The following is an 18107-nucleotide window of genomic DNA, read 5'->3' on the forward strand; positions in this document are numbered from 1 at the left end:
TGAGGTCCCTTCCAGCCCAACATTTTCTATGATTCTTCTTTCCCTTTCAGCTGCAACATTATCTTCCTTTAAACTACGTACCCTAAACACTTCTAATGCAAGTAACCTGATAAATAAACCAAACCCCATTTCTGCACACCTTGGTGTGCGGACTACAATGCTCCTTCTCTTTGTATTCCCTTTGGAAGCATGAGACTGAACATATTCAGAGAAGACGAGCGAGTCCTAAATCACCTGCTGGAGAACAGTGCTTGCAGACAGTAGTTTGTACCACGGCATGTTTCCATACCAGCGGCAGACATTTGGGGCCAACTTCTTAAAAACTGCCCCCTTTGTGCCCCCAATATGCGGATGCAAACAGCTAAAGGCATGGTTTGTCATTGTAGGAGTGAGAGCTCACAAATTAGGTACTTCAACTCGTAAGTGACGTTTGTTGGCACAGCATTGCACCTCCAGTTATTTGTCCCTGCCAAGCTGAAACCTCACAAAAGGAAGGTTACGGTCAGGTTGAAAATCAGGCCCTGTACCCTTCAGATAAATCAAACTGAAATCCCTACATTGCATGCATGTAACAGGAGATGCTGCTTGTAAACTGGGAAGAGAGATTAATGTAGCACCGGAAAGTTGCATGCTTTGTCATTCCAATGTAACAAGTGAATAAGGACCTGACCCTACCTATCTGGAAGCCTGGAAGAGTTTGGGGTGCACATGAGTGCGGGATCAGGCCCTGGCTAGGCAATATTCCTGTGTGTGAGGGCAGAATTTTACCCACGCTGCTTTAGTAGTGGGGGAATGGCAGGTGTAGGCCTCCTCCACTCACTTCAGAGCTTTAAGGGGAGCCAGTATTAGCAGCTCTATTTCACTTCACAGGATGTCATCCTGCAAAACAGACATCTCTGGCTGCTGATTAAGAAATGCTTTCGATTCCGGTCTCACAGCCAGTATCGGAAGTGGCAGAGGAAGCTGGAGAAGGATCCAAACTGGCCTCCTTTGAAGAGAAAAGACTTTGCAGAAAACAGCAAGAATGAAATCTACATCAACCCAATCTATGAACACGACAAAGAGAACTAGAAGCCAAAGATGACAACTTGTCCTACTTTATATTGAACCTAGAATATTTTCAGTTTCATTGGTAAAAGATTCAGGGGGGTTTGTGTAAACACACGAACCCAAAGTCATTGGAGAGATGCAGGCAGTGTCTCTTACAGCTGTACCCTTGACAGGAATTATTTTATGGCGAATTACCATTTTTTGTGAAGCTTTATTGACCATTTGAGCACTTTTTCTGTCCAATTACAAATATGCTGAAGAAGATTAGAGTTTTGCAAACTTCCTGTAAAACAATGAGCATCTGATTCTCCGCTGTTGCTGCCAGGCTAGTCAATGTACTCTACTAAGACTCTTGTGTAAGCTGCCAAACTACAATTAAAAAAAAATAGAGTTGATTTTTCCTGGGGTTTTGCTTTTGAAGTTCTTTGGGAGAATTTCAAGCTGCAGGTTTGGGGGTCATGTTTCTTTGATCCCTGCATAGCACTTCATGAATTTGGGTGGTGTATTGGGACTGCATGACTTTTCTGGGCATGGGGAAAGACGTGTATGTAAATTTGCAAAATCCAGCCCAATATGGAAACCTAAAGACCAAATGGCAAAGATGTGTTGTTCAGAGAGAAAATTTCTTCCCTACCTGAAGGAGCTAAAGATGCGACAGGTGACGTACGTAATCCCCACAAAGCCTGACGTTATCCCCACCCAGACCCCCACATCATCCCCACACAGAGCTGCATCCTCCAGTTCTTGCACAGGTACTGGCTGCAGAAATGGGACCAGTGAGGAGTAGCCTACTGTAATGCAGCGGATGAAGGCCTAACACACTGAAAATTTTCCCCTAGTGGCTGGGCTGGGGGTGGGCATAGTCACGCACAGTTATATTTATACTAAGGAGAATGAGACACATTCTCCATTCACATCCCTCACAACTTTTCAACAGTGCAACCCCAGTGACTTCAGTGTGGAGTGGGGTAAATTTGATTTATAAGGCTTAGGCCTGGCTAGGGAAGATCAAGTTTTAGTCATCTCTCAATCTAACCGCAAAAACCTATCCATTGCAATGGGAATTTGCAGGCAGAACCAGAGAGAAAACACCTGTTACTTCGCTGTCCAGAGTCTGATTTTCCCTGGCTCAGACTCATATGACTGAACCATGTATACATACTGCGCCAAATTCAGCCCTCATGTAACAATCATGTCTCTCCACTGAGTTCAAGGGATTAAATGAGGGGAATTAGTGCAAAGTCTGGTCCTCTTTGTTTTCACACCCACCTTGCTGATGGTGAAAGTTGAAACAGTGCAGTTCAGGGCTCAGACATCATCCATGCATGAGAGGCTGAGCGCCTACAGAGCTTGGTTAAATGCAGCTCCTTTACTCGGAAAGCGTTTACCCGTCCAATAACATCTGCCGAGAAATGGCCCTTGGCTACACAACATACGCTCAGATTTATTTTCGGATTTATTATAATAGGAAGTAGGCGTTTGTTTGTTTTTTGCTATATTTAATATCCAGTTTAGTTTAAGAAGAAAGGGAAACACTAGACAACAGTGCACTACAATATACACCCAGACGTCAGACTCAGTCCCCCAGACACGGAAACAAGTGTCAATAAAAAAGCTCTGATTCAAGTAGGGACGTGTTCAACAGCAGACAACACTCTGCAGTAAGTACCCTGAGCCGGACCTGGGGTTGGCCTGCGCACGACTGCAGTCCATGGAGTGGCACAGCGTGACAGCCAGCACTGGAGTTAGTATCTTGTTTTCAGGCTTCAAAGAACAGTTCCAAACCAGTGGGCCAGTTACACCAGCTGCTAGCCAGTGAGAACGCAGCTAAATCACTCAAGCACAAAACCAGAGTCATTACAAAAAACCCAGGTGTCACCCACATGGGACTGGAAAGTGAACCGATGCTAACAGAATCTGCAATACACGCAACTTGCTTTCTTTGGCACATTCCCCACACCACTTCAGGAATGCTGTATCTACCCTCCAACCAGCAGGAGGAAACGCCCAAGAACTGAATTTAAACACGGGCTCAAGCTCAGTTTCTGGCTGAGGCTCTGGGGGGTGAACAGCTCCAGACCAAGGACTGGTTTTGCAGGATTTAGAGTTATTTTCCCAATCTTGGCTCACGGAAGGTCCAAGCCCCAGGGGTCACTAAGGAACCAGGAGAGGTAGGGTTCAATGCTAGCAGGTACCCGCTATAGCAGCCCGTCTGAGCACGGGCAGTCTAGAAAAATAGTGGGGGCTGGGCAGGAGCGCAGAGTAGCCAGAAAATGCTGCGGTCGCGTTCTTGGTTCTGCCCCCCCTTGGTGGTCTGAGAGTGAGCTAGACCGGTCCAGAGGAACAGCACGCAGGAATCATTTCACAGGTGGGAAACAGGTCTGTTTCTTAAAGCGAAAGAGCATCACATCCAAGACAAAACACTCATTTAAAAATAAAAAGGGACCCTTCTCTCCCTCTTCAGGAGAAGGGACCTGCTCCTGCATCCCATCTCCTGTGGCCTGGAGAGCAGCTGTGGGTTCCAGCATCGCAGGTGCAGCATACGCCCTGGTGCACAGTACCACACCACACAGCACACACCACAAATCTAAGCAGTTGGGATTTTCCACTTGTAAAACCCACCGGTCGTGGGATGGGGAAAAGGCCCCTCAGAATATTTGTAAGTTCCATTAATATTCTTTTTAAAAACACATAAAAACATTTCTCCAAACAGGTAAAAAAATATAAATTATTCACTGAAAAAACCCAGCAAGTCAAGTCTATAAAAACACTGTCAGCAGCAATTGTGTATAAAGCTCTTTTGTTGGCTCACGGGCCCAGTCACCAGCAAAACAGCACCAATGAGGATGAAGAATTTGCCAGGGAGTCAACTGAGGCTAGCAAGAAAATCATTATCTGCAATTGAATACAAGTTGCTATGACAAAAAATACAGCTAGTGACCTTGGCAACAGTGACGTCCTTGGCAACAAGCGTCTATTGTAGCTTTATCCGTGGACTGAGCTGGTTCCATTCCAATCTGGAATCCAACCATCACATGCTGTAAGTTTACCATGGTATGTGGTTAATAATGCCGCTCCCTGGATTTGTTCTGGAAAAAGCCCAGCAATGAGACGGCACCCGCAGCAGCTGTTACAAACCCAATGGCACTGATTGCTCTGTTAGCCTGCAAAGGAAACACAAAGCTGCCTGACGACATCACGAACGTTGGGTTTTTCACACTTGAACAATCTCTCGTGATGAACACAGTGGATACAAGAGATGCATGCACGAGACAGAGCAGAGCCGGCCGAATGCTGATCTCACAGTACACTGGCTTCCTGCCTGTGGAATTCAGGGACTTCCAAGTAACTACTGATTTATGCAAGCGTGAGATCAGAATCAGGCCCAGGACTCATGCCAGGAGGTCACTCACCTTTGAGCAAAGCAATGTCTGCTCTGCACTCAGTCCACAGACAGTACATGAGGTCAAACGCTGCTCTCAGTTATGCCACTGTGAATCTGGAGTGAATTCCATTGACTTCATGGTTATCAGAATCTGGTCCTCAGCTTCTCGTCCTGGGCCTGATCCAAAGCCCACTGAAGTCAGTGGGGGTCGTGGTCAGGCGGCATATCGCTCGCCCTTGTGGCCAGAGGCAGGACGGGTTTAAGAAGCACATTTTCAGTTGAGTGCGCAGGGGTTTCTCTGCACAGCTCGATAGCAGCGTCCCCAATGCAAAGCCAGTAGAGGCCACGGGGTTTAAACCTCCCCCAACAAAACACACCCAGAATTCACCACAACAGGTTTAAATTGCTGGGACTTCCATATACCAGGTTTGTTCTTGACAAAACCTGCAGTTAACAAAACTTGCCCAAGTCCATGCAGGTTTCTCTGCATCAGGGAGAAAGGACCAGATTCTGCGTGAGCTCCACACTGAGAAAACGTCCCCCCTCGCTTTGGGAACTTGTGGAAGCCACCCCCGCAGCCCCCAGATATGCTGCTGGACAAGGGCATGCTGGGATCGCAGCTGGGGAGCAGCTGCTACCCCTGGGATAATGCAGCTTTGAGCAGAGAAGAGCCTCACTCGCTACAAACAGGGGGGTTCAGCCGGAGGAAGTGGGACTCCTTAGCAAGCTGTGCGGCTGAGCGAGTCCTGCAATCAAGGCAGAGCAGCCGGCCAAAGCCAGGCAAGGCTCAGCGGCTCTGAGTTTGCAGCGTGCACTGCATCCCACCCCACCAGCCCTTCCCCTCGGAGGGAGGACCATGCTGCAAACTGAGCGAGAAAAGCCCTAGGTGGTGGCCTCTTTGCACAGAGCTTGCTGCAGGGCTGGTCAAGCTGGTGCCGTGTGGACACGGTGCAGATCCTGCGGGACACCCGGGAGGAGAGGGGAGTAGCGCTCCCCGTGCAGGAGACGGCAGCCTGCCTGCCCCACACTCAATGCAGCTGCATGCCCACGGCACCCCTACCTGCTCGGAGACCCCCTCCCCATAGCGCAGCAGCGTCACAAAGTGCTCGCAGTTGTTGCCGAGGAGGTCGTAGGACACCTCCTGGCCGATGAGGAACTCCGAGCGCCGGATGATCTCCTCCACGGGCAGCGGTGTGTAGGCGTTGTCGTACTTGTTGTTGATTCTGTACGTGTCGCTCCCCACCACGTCCTTCAGGAGCTGCATCTTCACCAGGGCCTTCCTACTGAACACAGACTTGGCACTCGCCAGCGACGACGCGGCCCCTTCCTCTGGGAAAGGCAGAGACAAGGCTGAGCCGGCTGGCCGGAGTGCAGGACAGCCACAGCACCAGCCGTCCCGCTGGCCACGCTCGGCTCACTCAGGGTACTTCCCCTGGGGCCAAGGGGGGAACCCAGAGCCTGCCCTGGGGTGCCTGCCCTGCGGGGCGGGGGGAAATGAGACCAGAATCTGGCCCCTCGCGACCAACTGGTAGTCAGTCCTTCTCCGAGTCGAACGATAATGACAGAAAGGGGCTGCCCCTAGGGGGAAGGGGTGGGAGAAGGGGCCATCCTCCTCTCGGCCCTCATGCACTGTGGAGGGCAGTCCTAGTCTTCCTCTCACCTGAGCACAAGGACTGCATGAGCCACCCAGAGAAAGGGACACAGGCAGGGCTTGATTTGTGCCAGGGCTGAGCCCCGGCACCTCTGGGCCCGGCACCTCAGAGCCCTGGCACCTCCGGGCTTACCACATCAGTTATGGATAAGGCTACGATTTAGTCACAGGTATTTTTAGTAGAAGTCATGGACGGGTCACGGGCAATAAACAAAAATTCACGGCCCATGACCTGTCCACGACTTGTACTATAAACACCCCTGACTAAATCCTAGGAGCTCTGGGGGGTGGGGGAGCGGCACGGGTCGGGGGGCTGCCCCAGGCCCCACTGCTGCTGCTCGGGGGCAGGGCCGGACTAGGGTTATGAGGGGTCTAAGGCTAATGGGAGGGAAGGGCCTAAGTATGAATTACCGTATTGCAAAAACAATTATGAAGTCATCAAACATTTATCTACGTACATATTTACATATTATTTATTTACGACAAATTAACAAGTTTATTCTACTCTCACTACACTCAATTCTTCAAACAAACAATTTTTCCCCCTAGCTTTAGCTGTGGCAAAGTCATGAATGATGTCATCATAATCCAAAGACCTGACGATTTCATTCTCAGTGCTCAAGACGGACAAAACACTGAGAGCTCTCGAGTCATGGTGGATCGAGGACATTTCTGACCCTTGTGAGACGAGATGGAACAATCTCCACTACAGCTAGTGATCATTAGTGACAAATACAGCCGTAAGGCAGTTTCAACATTCGGGAGCCATTTGATCACATTGGGCTCAGTGATAACTCGGCACATCCAAATAGATTTGCTTTCGTCATCTTTTCTCTCTCTCTCTGAGAGTGATGTGATGTGAATTCAACAAACTGGAGAAACTCTTTAGTAAAATCTACTGGGACATTGTCTGGGAACTTCTGACACAGACGTTTGATACCTTCACTGACTTCAGAACTTGAAATGTTAGGCGAAAAATGTGTCCATACACTAAAGGTTTTGTCAATATTTTCATAAGCCTCGGTCCAATATTCTAATGAACTCTTCAGTTTGTCAATGATTGTGATGAAGGTATTAACTCTGGAGGCCTCCTTGTCACTGAATGAGTGGGCAGTTGCATCGTTGCATGTCTTCTGTCTTTTCCGGCGTTTGGCTGACTTATACTCATGGTTAGCAGTCCTTGCAGCCCCCTGAATTTCATACTCATCAAAACTATCCCGCAATTGTTGAAGAACATTTCCAAGACTCCTCATTAGATTTACAGCAATGGAAAGGTCAATCTGAGCACTTTGCAAGCTTAGACTGCACCTGCTGAATGGCTGAAGTGTATCATTCCAGACCTCACACAAAATACCAGTTTCCAAAGTGTGCATTGCATCACTCAGGATCTTTGCATCTTTTCTTGTTGCTGATTTTTGAGATTCATCATCCCTGATGCTCTCTAGCTCTCTAGCGCTTCAAGGATGTTGGGGTATCCCAGAACAGCTGCAGGCACAGCTTCAGTGCTGGCATTCCACCATGTCCCTGAGAATGATTTGGGCACTGGGCATCCCTTTGGTAGCGAATCTCTAAGAATTGTCCAATGACTGGTTGATGCAGAGAAAAGATTGTAAAATTCTTGGACAAATCCAAAAAACGAAACTGCTTCAATACAACAATCCACGGCAGACTGGCCAGCAAGGGTGAGAGAGTGGGCAGCACCTGGCATGTAACCAACCAAAGCATTGCGCTCTTTTAGCTTTGCCTGCCTCCCTGAATATTTGCCACTCATACTGCTTGTATTGTCATAGCTTTGGTCACGACAAAGGCTGATGTCAATCCCATTTTCGGTGAGGAAATCGAGTAGGTACGAGGCAAGTTTCTCCCCTCTGTGGCTGATGATGTTTATGAAGGTCTCGAAACGCTCAAGTGCTCCACTAGGTAGCACGTAACGCAAGATGACCGTCAGCTGATACACATGTGACACATCCGTCTGTTGAGTCATGTGATATTTCACACCATATTCTTTATGAAAATATGCTTATGATATGAATATGACATAACTGAGATGTACTTTATGCAAGATGGGTCTTGTAAGATCATTGGAAAGATTATAATTTACTGAATGTGATTATCCAATCTGTATGCCTGTATCATTTCTATATCTGAAGTTAGGAATATTGACTATTATCTGTATTTCAACTATGCTACTTTGGGTGACGCCCACTGCTAACACTTCAGGTACAACAACAGAAAAGCCAGACAGGGCGGATGGCCCATCAGCAAGGACAATGGGCTGTGAAAAGCTTGGCCTTCCTGTGGACGCTCCATACTGCCACTGAGTCATGGACACTGTGATACTACAGGGTCAGGTGGTCTTGTCACCTGATACTAAAACATTACCTGGGACTTCTTGTAACTTCCCACTGGAAGGGAAGGGGAGTCAAGTTTGGGAAACAAAGGATTTCCGCCTTATGTAAATCCTATTTAAGGGTGGGGAGGAAGGCAAACAGGACTCCTCCTCTCCATGGCCTGTCTGCCCAAGAAGAAAGACCGCAAAAGCCACCTGAAGGGAAGGCACGGGAGAGTCCAGACTGAGATAGGGTCCAGTCTGAAAAAGAATATAACTGGAACTCTGAACCACAGAAACTTTGCAACTTGCCTAAAGTAACATTTAGGGTGAGAATTTACATTTTGCATCTTAAGTATATTGAGCTTGGCTTGCATATTTTGCTTTATTTGATCAGTAATCTTCTTTGTTCTGTCTGTCATCTCTTATATTCACTTAAAATTCACCTTTTGCAGTTAATAAAATTTGTTTTGTTTTATTAATATAACCCCGTTTATGTAATTTCTAACTGGGGGGGAAAGAAGTTGTGTGTATCTCCCTCCACATTGAGGGAGGGGGTGAATTTCTTAAAACCTTTGGGTTTGTATCCCTTAAAGGAAGTGGGCGCCAGAGTGTTGGGGCAAGCCCCTAAGGCTGAATCATTCCAGAGCGGATCCCTGTCTCTCTGTGCAGCTGGGTGTGGCCCTGCCTGTGTGCTTGGCAGGAAGAGGCCTGTGAGCTGAGCCCAGCAAGGCTGGGTAAAGGGGACCCAGGCCGGCAGAAGAGGCTGACTCAGTGGCATCCCAGCACATCCGGTGACACCACAAAGGGCTCAAACCTGTCACATGTCGATGGACATTGAAAAAAAATCCCACACAGAATCATAGAATATCAGGGTTGGAAGGGACCTCGGAGGTCATCTAGTCCAACCCCCTGCACATGTGCAGAATTCATGTCACCCACAGATTTCTTTGCTTCCCTGTCAGAAGTCAGATGATTTAGTTGGGGATTAGGTCCTGCTTTGAGCAGGGGGTTGGACTAGATGACCTCCTGAGGTCCCTTCCAACCCTGATATTCAATGATTCTATTCTATGATTCTATGAAGGTCTCTCAGGTCCAGGGTGAAATTGAGAGCGACCCCAAGCAGGACCAATCCTCAATTTTTGCCCCAGATCCCTAAATGGCCCCCTCAAGGATTGAACTCACAACCCTGGGTTTAGCAGGCCAGTGCTCAAACCACTGAGCTATCCCTCCCCCCCACCAAACTTTGATCTCATCTACAATGGCTGAGAGCGTCGTCTTTCCCAGCAATGCAATGAATTAATCACAAATAGTCTTTGATAGATATGATGTACGGCCTTTTCCACAATCTGCATGTTGATTGATGTGCTGAGCTAAGAAAGGGTGGAACTTAGCGATTAGCTCTAGAACACCAAGGTAATTGCCATTGTGTTTCGATCCAACAGTCTCATCTGAGCCTCGGAATGGCAGACCACGTTCAGCAAGAAAAACTATGGTTTCAACTACGTGTCCGAGAACGTTCTTCCAAAAACTGGTTTTCCATTTGGGTATCAATTCTGCCACTAACTTTCTTTGGGGTATGGTAGCTGCTAACGGACAATGTATGCTGCTCACTCATTGCATGACTGGTAACGTATGCAGTGTTCTTCCAACCCCTGAAGCCTTCGCAGAACGTTCCCCACTTTTTGGTATCAGAAAACAAGTGGCAATAAAAACACTTCACTTTCTTCTGAGAAGGCGAATAGATGAGCCATTCTCGCTTGCCAGTCTGTTTGTTAGGCTTCCCATAGTCAAACATTGGTTTGGTCAGATAATGATTCTGATTGGTGTACTCTCGCGTTGTCAATGAAAAGTCAGCAGCTAGACTGTGGCATTTCTGTGGGCCCGTCTCAGTCCAGTGTGCCATGAGCTCTTGAGAAGTGGTGTCCCACTCGCCTGGATCGCTGGAGAAGGATGTGTTTGTATTACGATCACTGGGAAAGTCTTCGGGGGGGGGGGGGGGGGAAGAGACTTCAGCCAGAGAAGTCACAGAAGTCAAGCTGCTCCTTTTCATCAGGGGCAGGCCTGGCAGGTTCACTTGGGCTGGTATTCGCCTGGACTTCCCCGCCATCAGACTTAGTAGGAGGAAAAAACATTAGGAGAGAAGGAGTTCCTTCCAGCACTGCATCTTGTCTCTGCCGTCTTTCTTCGGCCTCCTTCCATTTCTGCCGTCCTCCTTTCCTCCGCATGGTTTCTGTTGGCCAGTGTAGGCCTACTGTGTACAAAGCTCAGTCTGGCTTGGGCCCACAAACACTTCCTTAGCCCACAAAGACAAAATCACAACCACCATCCATTGAATTCACCATCTGGATGGATTCATTTGTACAAAGCAATATCTAAAGAGACAAAAAATATCTGAGGGCCCCGCTACCAGATGTTACTTCAATATGGAAAGGAGGGCTACAGTAGGGCCTAAAAATAGAGGGCCTAAGGCTACAGCCTTATTAGCCTATGGGTTAATCCGGCCCTGCTTGGGGGTGACCCAGGGCCCTACCGCTGCTGCCCTGGGGGTGGGGGGTGGCCCGGGGCTCCTCCACTGCTCCAGAGCAGTGTCCGGGACCAGCTGCCGGTGGCCGCCCAAGCAGCGGGAGGTGCAGCTGGCCCCGGGACCGCCACACCGGCTGCTGCAGAAATCACAGAGGTTCCAGACAGTCCCAGAATCGGGGACCTCCGTGAAAGACTCGCAGCCCTGAGTTCTGAATAAAAAAACGGCTTGAGCCCCGGTACCTCTTTCATTACAAATTAAGCCCTGGACACGTGGTCCCTTGGCACCAGCCAGCGGCGCTGGAGAGACCCTCTCAAGGGGGACTGGGAGCCCGGCCATGCCCCGGCTGCTGAGAGCATGCTGAGGCACAGCGTCTCCCGCAGGGCAGCTCGCTCTACCCCCACCATGGGACAGCGCCGGTAGGGCAGTGAGTCCCAGGACGGCCACTCCCACTGCCCAGACCCCGCTGACCCAGGTAACTGAGCAGCCACACCCCGTTCACAGCCTGGGGCAGGGCCATTCACCCAGCATCTCAGGGCCCCATTGTGAATGTCACCGGAGTCCCCACGCCCCAGGAAGCGTTACGGTTTTAAAGAGGTGAAGTTAAGTGACGTGCCTGAGGTCACCCAGCGGCCAGTAGCAGAACTAGGAACATCCGTTACACTGGCCACTGAGCCCCACTTCCTGCCCTCAGTCCCATCTGTATCACAGTCCTGTACAAGACTCCCAAAGCCGCCCGCTATTCCCAACTCACAGCCCTTTCCGAGGGACAGACCAGGCCAGGACTGCCAGAGCGCGCACCCTCTGCCCCTTTTATCCGAGAGCCGCGGCATTCACCCTGCATGTGCGCAGCCGCTCTGGCTGGCCGGGAACGCTCCTCCCCCCAATGAATCAACGTGGGGCAGCTCTTACCAACAGGCGCCACATTGATGATGTACCCATCCCCCAGATACAGAGCCCAGTGCTGATAAGCCGGCCGGAAAATCTCGATCAGGTCCCCGGGCTGGGGGTTGCCCAGATACGCCAGACTGAAGCTGTCATTAGCCGCCATCTGCAATGGGACAGACAGAGACACCAACTCTGAACGTGTCCCTCCCTGTTCCACTCAACACGCACAATGCAGGAGGGGTCTGGAGTGTGGACAGGGAACCACTTAGGCAGGTACCAGGAGACAGTGGAGGAACAGAACATTTAGACTGAGAGTTAGCATAAATTCCTGACAAGGTACAACATACTTACAAAGCATGCAACTTTCTTCCCTCCGGTGGCTGGAGGGTAACAGCCTGCTACTGCTACCAGCTCATATAACTGTTCCTTTGGCTCTGGTGGCAACGAGTTCGTGCTTTGGTCTGGGACGCAAACCCTGCTGGGGGCTGTTGCCAGGGCAATCCTTCCCCTCACCACTGGGACAATTTGAATTGGACAAGGCACTATCGACCTGCTGGGGGAAGAAGTCACTGCAGCAGGGGATGGGCTAGAGGAGATGCCATCCAGGGCCTTTTCCATCCCAAGCTTCTATACTCCTGGGGGAATTCTGCACCCAAATAATAAAAATTCTGCACCAAAAAATTAAAAATTCTGTGCACAATATTTTAAAATTCTGCATATTTTATTTGTCAAAATAATGCAATATAATCATGCCAGTTTCAATTATTTTGGTAATTTATTTAAACTACAATACAATGGATGGAGAATTGGAGTGGGGCGGATTGGAGGAAATCCCCAAACTTCCTTTGTCTAATAGTAATGTAGCTTGGTTTGACCCTTTATTTCCAGTTATTAGGCAACAAATATATGGAGCCATATGCTCAGTGTTACATCATAGGCAACTGAAGAGCAAGTGAGGGATGGAGAATTTATATTGGCTATTGACCATCTCCAAAAAGGTCAGCACCAAACAGTTCATGGAGCACATTTTGATAGGAATTTTTTTCGCTCCAAAAATTTAGACCATTTCTAATCTCCAAAACACTGTAAGCATTTCTAAAGCCATGATGTCCTTTACACCACTCTGGCAGTGTAAAGGAGCCTTAAAACTTTTACACCTGTTTCATATTCCTGGGGGAATTCACAAAGACAATGGGAACAATTCACTAAGCAGGCAGGCTGCTACGTTCTGCTCTGCCCCACGTCTACCTCCTAAGAAACACCCCCAAGCCCTCCTCTCCATGCCGAGCGTGTTGCGATAGCGAGCAAGAGGGACAGAGCGTCTCTCTCTCTCATGCATGACTGCACAGCCCCCCACCCACACCCCATCCCATCCCAGCAGTGATTTATGTCTCTATCAGCTACTCCAGGCGCCCGAACCAACCTGCCTGCACTGCCAGGGAGAGGTGCATGACCACTCTTGCGGGCTTCCCTTTGCGTCCCCACAGAAAAATGGCTTCATAGAATCATAGAATAGAATCATAGAATATCAGGGTTGGAAGGGAGCTCAGGAGGTCATCTAGTCCCACCCCCTGCTCAAAGCAGGACCAATCCCCAACTAAATCATCTGACTTCTGACAGGGAAGCAAAGAAATCTGCGGGTGACATGAATTCTGCACATGTGCAGTGATGCAGAATTCCCCCAAGAGTAGCTTCTACCCCTAAGTGGCTGCAGGCCAGATTCTCCCTCCTCTCACATGGGAAACTCTGTGAGGTTACAGGTGCCTGCTAGTGGTCCCCAACCACCAGGCTAGAGAGTTATTCCTTCCCTCCCTCAGTATTTAATGTATCCACAATGGAATGGCTTCATCAGGAGGCACTGAAAGAGCCCACCCCAGCACACTATAGCCAAGCAGTTAGGGGACCAGCAGGGGTGTGGCCCAGCCCTGAACCCACATCTCCCGCATCCTAGGCACTTGCCCTGAACAATGAGCTATTGGCTGCTCTGGGGTCGCTCTCAATTTCACCCTGGACCTGAGAGACCTTCCCGAGGAATGTCTCCTTGAAACCAATACACTGCCATGAAAAGTTTCAGTTTTGACAAATCCGCTTTTTCCAACAAAAGAAAGTTGTGTTGAAAAACTGCAAACCTGCTCGAGTCCCTCCATGAGAATCTCCGGTGTTATTTAAAAGAAAAAGTAAGTTTTAGCCCTCATGATTGCAGAGAAAAGCTGGAAAATGTGGCCCTGAAACTCTCCAAACTCAGAAGGCAAATAAAAAGACCCTAAAATTATTTTACTTTTAACTTATCATGATTCTTAAGCCAATTTCAGGATAGTGTGGGACCAGGCACATCACGCTATCATTTGGGGTTGGTGAGATTGCGAGCAGGATGAAGAGAATAACAACACCTACCGCCTACTTAGCACAGATCATCTGTGGATCTCAAAGCACTTTACAAAGCAGGTCAATGTCATTATCCCCATTTCACAGCAGGAGAAACTCAGGCACCGAGAGGTGAGGATTTCCGCCTGATGGATTTGTAGTTGGGAAGATTCAATTACAATGGACTAAATGGAGAGAAGTGAGCAGCAGTAGAAGAATGTGTCAAACTGAAACGTAAGCTCTACAGGGCGGTAATTAGGCCTGTACTGGTGCCTGGCTCCGAATGCTGGGCATTGGGGAAGAATCGGGGCAGATCTTGAAGAAAGTGGAAATGAAAGAGTTGGATGGATGCCTGGAGCTACACTGATGGACCATGTTCAGAATGAACAAATCAGGGGAAGTGGGAAGATGGCACCAACTACAGAAAGGCTGAGGAAATCCAGGCTTAGGTGGCTTTTGGCAAGTGCCAAAAACAGGGTTACATTTAGGAATGGAGGGTCAGAGAAGGGTTGGAAGACACAGCATTAGATGAATGGATGTCATGGGCCAGGATCTGATTAGCCGCGGAGTTCCCGAGGAATTGCTCCAAGGCAGACTGGAATGGGGGAGCAAAAGGACTCAAAGAGGCCAGCCAGGACCGGTGGGACTAAGGCTACAAGAGGAGGAATTCGAACCCAGAACAAGCCGGAGTAATAGCAGTGCGGTCTCCACATATATCCAAATGGCGATGCCCATTGGATCTGTTTTGCTCGCTGGAACAAGGAGGTCAAATTCTCCAGGCTCAGCTTTGCAGATGTTTCTGCAGAACAGTTATTCAAATCCATTTTGTGGGGCTTCTCCTCTGTTTTGACACAAATCATTTCAGAAACCCTGCGCCTCCTGGCTGCGTTCGGAAGCAGGCCTCACGGGGGAGAGCAGCTCTGGCAATTACAGGAGCAATAAGGGTGGTCTTGCTAATCAGCCTAATTTCCCCTTCCTTAATGTTTTGCCATGACTGTTTACCACCTTGTTTAGCAGCCTGCTGAATAAGCCCCCCTCAGCAACCGCGTAATCCTCTCTGGGCTTCCCAGGTACTGCGGTGACGGCCACTAGGATAAAACAGTAACGCCGGTGGAGAGGACCCACATTCAGCACGTTTGGTCTTTACTCTTCACTCCCTCCTGCCCGCCTTGGCTCACAAGTGCTGCTCTTCTCTTTGCCTGCAGCGACTGCCCATGGTGCTCAGTGCCCGTGCCACGCAGCACCCACGCCATGCAGCGCCCATGCCTCGCAGTGCCCAGTGCTCAGCACCCACGCCACGCAGCACCCATGCCACGCAGTGCCCATGCCACGCAGTGCCCACGGTGCTCAGCACCCACACCACGCAGCACCCAGGGCTCAGCACCCACGCCACGCAGCACCCATGCCACGCAGTGCCCATGGTGCTCAGCACCCACGCCACCCAGCACCCATGCCACGCAGTGCCCATGCCACGCAGTGCCCACGGTGCTCAGCACCCACGCCACGCAGCACCCATGCCACGCAGTGCCCATGGTGCTCAGCACCCACACCACCCAGCACCCAGGGCTCAGCACCCACGCCACCCAGCACCCATTCCACGCAGTGCCCACGGTGCTCAGCACCCACGCCATGCAGCACCCATTCCACGCAGTGCCCATGGTGCTCAGCACCCATGCCACCGAGCACCCAGGGCTCAGCACCCATGCCGCTCAGCACCCACTCCACGCAGTGCCCATGGTGCTCAGCACCCTGACCCCCCAGTCCTGCCTTACCCCGGGGCAGCCGGAGGATCACCCACAGCAGCAGCCAGGGCAGCAGGGCCCGGCCCGGGGCTGGCACCACGCCCCCCTCCCCCCCCCAGGCAAAGCGGGGCGCGGGGGCGACTGTTCCCCGCGACGCCGGGGCAGGACCTTCCCAGACAGACGCCGCCCGCCTTGGCCCGGGCCGGGGCACTCACCCGGGGGAGCGCTGCGGGATTGGTGCCGGGAGCAGCTGGGGGGCCCCGCGAGCGGCCCCCGGGCTCCGGTCCCAGCCCCGACACGTGTGTGACCCGGAGAGCCCCCGAGTCAGCCCGGCCCGGCCCGGCCCCGGCTGACAGGGACACGGACACGGACTCACACAGACACACACACGGAAAGCGCGCATCCACCGCGAACACACACACACACACACGCTGCCATCACTCAGCGGCAGCTGCCTCACACTCACACACACACTCACACACGCCGCGAACACACACACAGACACACACGCTGCCATCACTCACCGCCAGCTGCCTCACACACACACACACACACACACACTCACACACGCCGCGAACACACACACAGACACACACGCTGCCATCACTCAGCGGCAGCTGCCTCACACTCACACTCACACAGACAGACACACACTGACTCTCTCTGCAACACAACCGGCCTGTTGCCGGCGGCAGCTGCCACGCGAACCAGGCGCCCCCCCCCCCCAGCGGCCCCAGAGCCCGGGGGGAGCCGGCGGGGGGGCAGTCGGCCGGGGGGGCGGGTTCGAAGCTCGCCTTGCGGCCCCAGAGCCCGGGGGGAGCCGGCGGGGGGGGGGGCAGCCCCCCATCACGGGCCGGGCCGGGCCGGGCCGGGGGGGGGGCGGGTTCGAAGCTCGCCTTGCGGCCCCAGAGCCCGGGGGGAGCCGGGGGGGGGGGCAGCCGGCCGGGGGGGCGGGTTCGAAGCTCGCCTTGCGGCCCCAGAGCCCGGGGGGAGCCGGCGGGGGGGGGGCAGCCCCCCATCACGGGCCGGGCCGGGGGGGGGCGGGTTCGAAGCTCGCCTTGCGGCGTCCGGCCCGGAGGGAGCGGGCAGCGGGCTCGGCCCCGCGGCCCCCAGGCAGGCGGAGATCCGGGCTCGCTCCGTGCAGGGGCCCGGAGCCAGGGGAGCCGGGCCGGGGGCTTGGCTCGGACCTGTCCCCCTCGCCCTCGCACAGGGCGCAGGGGGGCGACCCGCACCCGCCGGGGAGTGGGGCCCTGCGCCGTCTAGGGGCACCCAGACCCCTTAGAGTCCGCCCCGCAGCCCCGGCTGTCGGCCCACGCCCGGCTGGGTCCGGGGCCAGCCCCCACCGGCGACTCCGACAGGCTGTTCCCCGAGGCCGGAGCAAACGGGTTAATCTCTTTCCGAGGGTCCCGGTGCCACTTGAGGGGACAGACCAGCTCCCCCCGACGGCGTGTGGGTCACACCTGGCGGGAAGGAAGCTGGGAGTGGCCCCCTTGGCAGAGCTGGGGGCTGGAGGGAAACCTGGGATCTTGTTTTCATAGCCCGTCCCAGCTCCAGCCCTGCCTCATCCCAGACCAAGCCCCCACCACGCCCCCGCCCCAGTAATGCTGCCGGGGGGCCTCATGGACTGCCCCATTGCTGGGTGTTTTGCCCTGGTGCCCCCACGCCTGGCCCATGGTCTCCGTCCCGGAGTTTTCTTGGATCTGTCGGATACCAGGATCAGGGCCCAGACCTCGCCCTTGAGTCTGCTGGCCGGGAGGCGGGGGAGGGCGCGGAGGGCGGGGGTGATGTGCTGGCGGGGCAGAGCAGGGGGGCTGCCCTGTTCTGTACCGGTTGGAGGTTCCTGCCCGCGGAAGGATGGCCAGGAGGAGATTCCCCCCAGGGTTATTTAATGAGGCTTTTTGCTGCGCACGTCATACTTTTACATGCAGTATCCCACCGCAAGGCCCAGTGACTCCACTGGAAACAGTGACATGGCACCAGGGGACGTTATCTAAGCTCGTCAATCTACTGCCCTGTCCACATGGCCCCCCGAGTGCCTCCCTGGGATTAAAAGGAGACGCAATGCCGTGCACACACGTGATCCTGTGCATTCACTCCAGGACAGCTCAGCTGTTCCTCATGTCACACTGGACAAACACTCCCTCCTTAGGGGGTCAGTGGGACACAGTCACCCC

At 52.3% G+C, this 18107-nt stretch overlaps 2 protein-coding genes across 3 annotated transcripts in view; one reads left to right on the forward strand and one right to left on the reverse strand.

Annotated features, from left to right (window-relative positions):
- Positions 1-1370, forward strand: part of ATP13A5 (ATPase 13A5) — a 52701-nt gene extending 51331 nt beyond the window's left edge. Inside the window, exon 30 of the mRNA XM_007069028.4 lies at positions 871-1370. Coding sequence (XP_007069090.2) covers positions 871-1071 — 201 coding nt within the window. The 3' untranslated portion in view covers positions 1072-1370. The remainder of the gene's footprint in view (positions 1-870) is intronic.
- A 1106-nt stretch (positions 1371-2476) lies between these two features.
- Positions 2477-17450, reverse strand: PLAAT1 (phospholipase A and acyltransferase 1). Of its 2 annotated transcripts, none has more exons than XM_043522657.1 (4): positions 16149-16344; positions 11852-11990; positions 5496-5764; positions 2477-4214 (listed from the first exon to the last, which is right to left on the reverse strand). In XM_043522657.1, exons 2-4 carry the CDS (start codon positions 11988-11990, stop codon positions 4113-4115), a joined length of 510 nt encoding a protein of 169 aa, XP_043378592.1. In that variant the 5' UTR covers positions 16149-16344; the 3' UTR covers positions 2477-4112. The 2 variants fall into 2 exon arrangements, with proteins under 2 accessions (XP_043378592.1, XP_007069084.2); XM_007069022.3 differs by lacking the exon at positions 16149-16344 and adding an exon at positions 17394-17450 and having other exon boundaries at positions 2493-4214.
- Positions 17451-18107: the final 657 nt, after the last annotated feature.

The sequence above is a fragment of the Chelonia mydas genome, chromosome 9 (genome assembly GCF_015237465.2).
Source record: "Chelonia mydas isolate rCheMyd1 chromosome 9, rCheMyd1.pri.v2, whole genome shotgun sequence".
Taxonomy (NCBI): Eukaryota; Metazoa; Chordata; order Testudines; family Cheloniidae; genus Chelonia; species Chelonia mydas.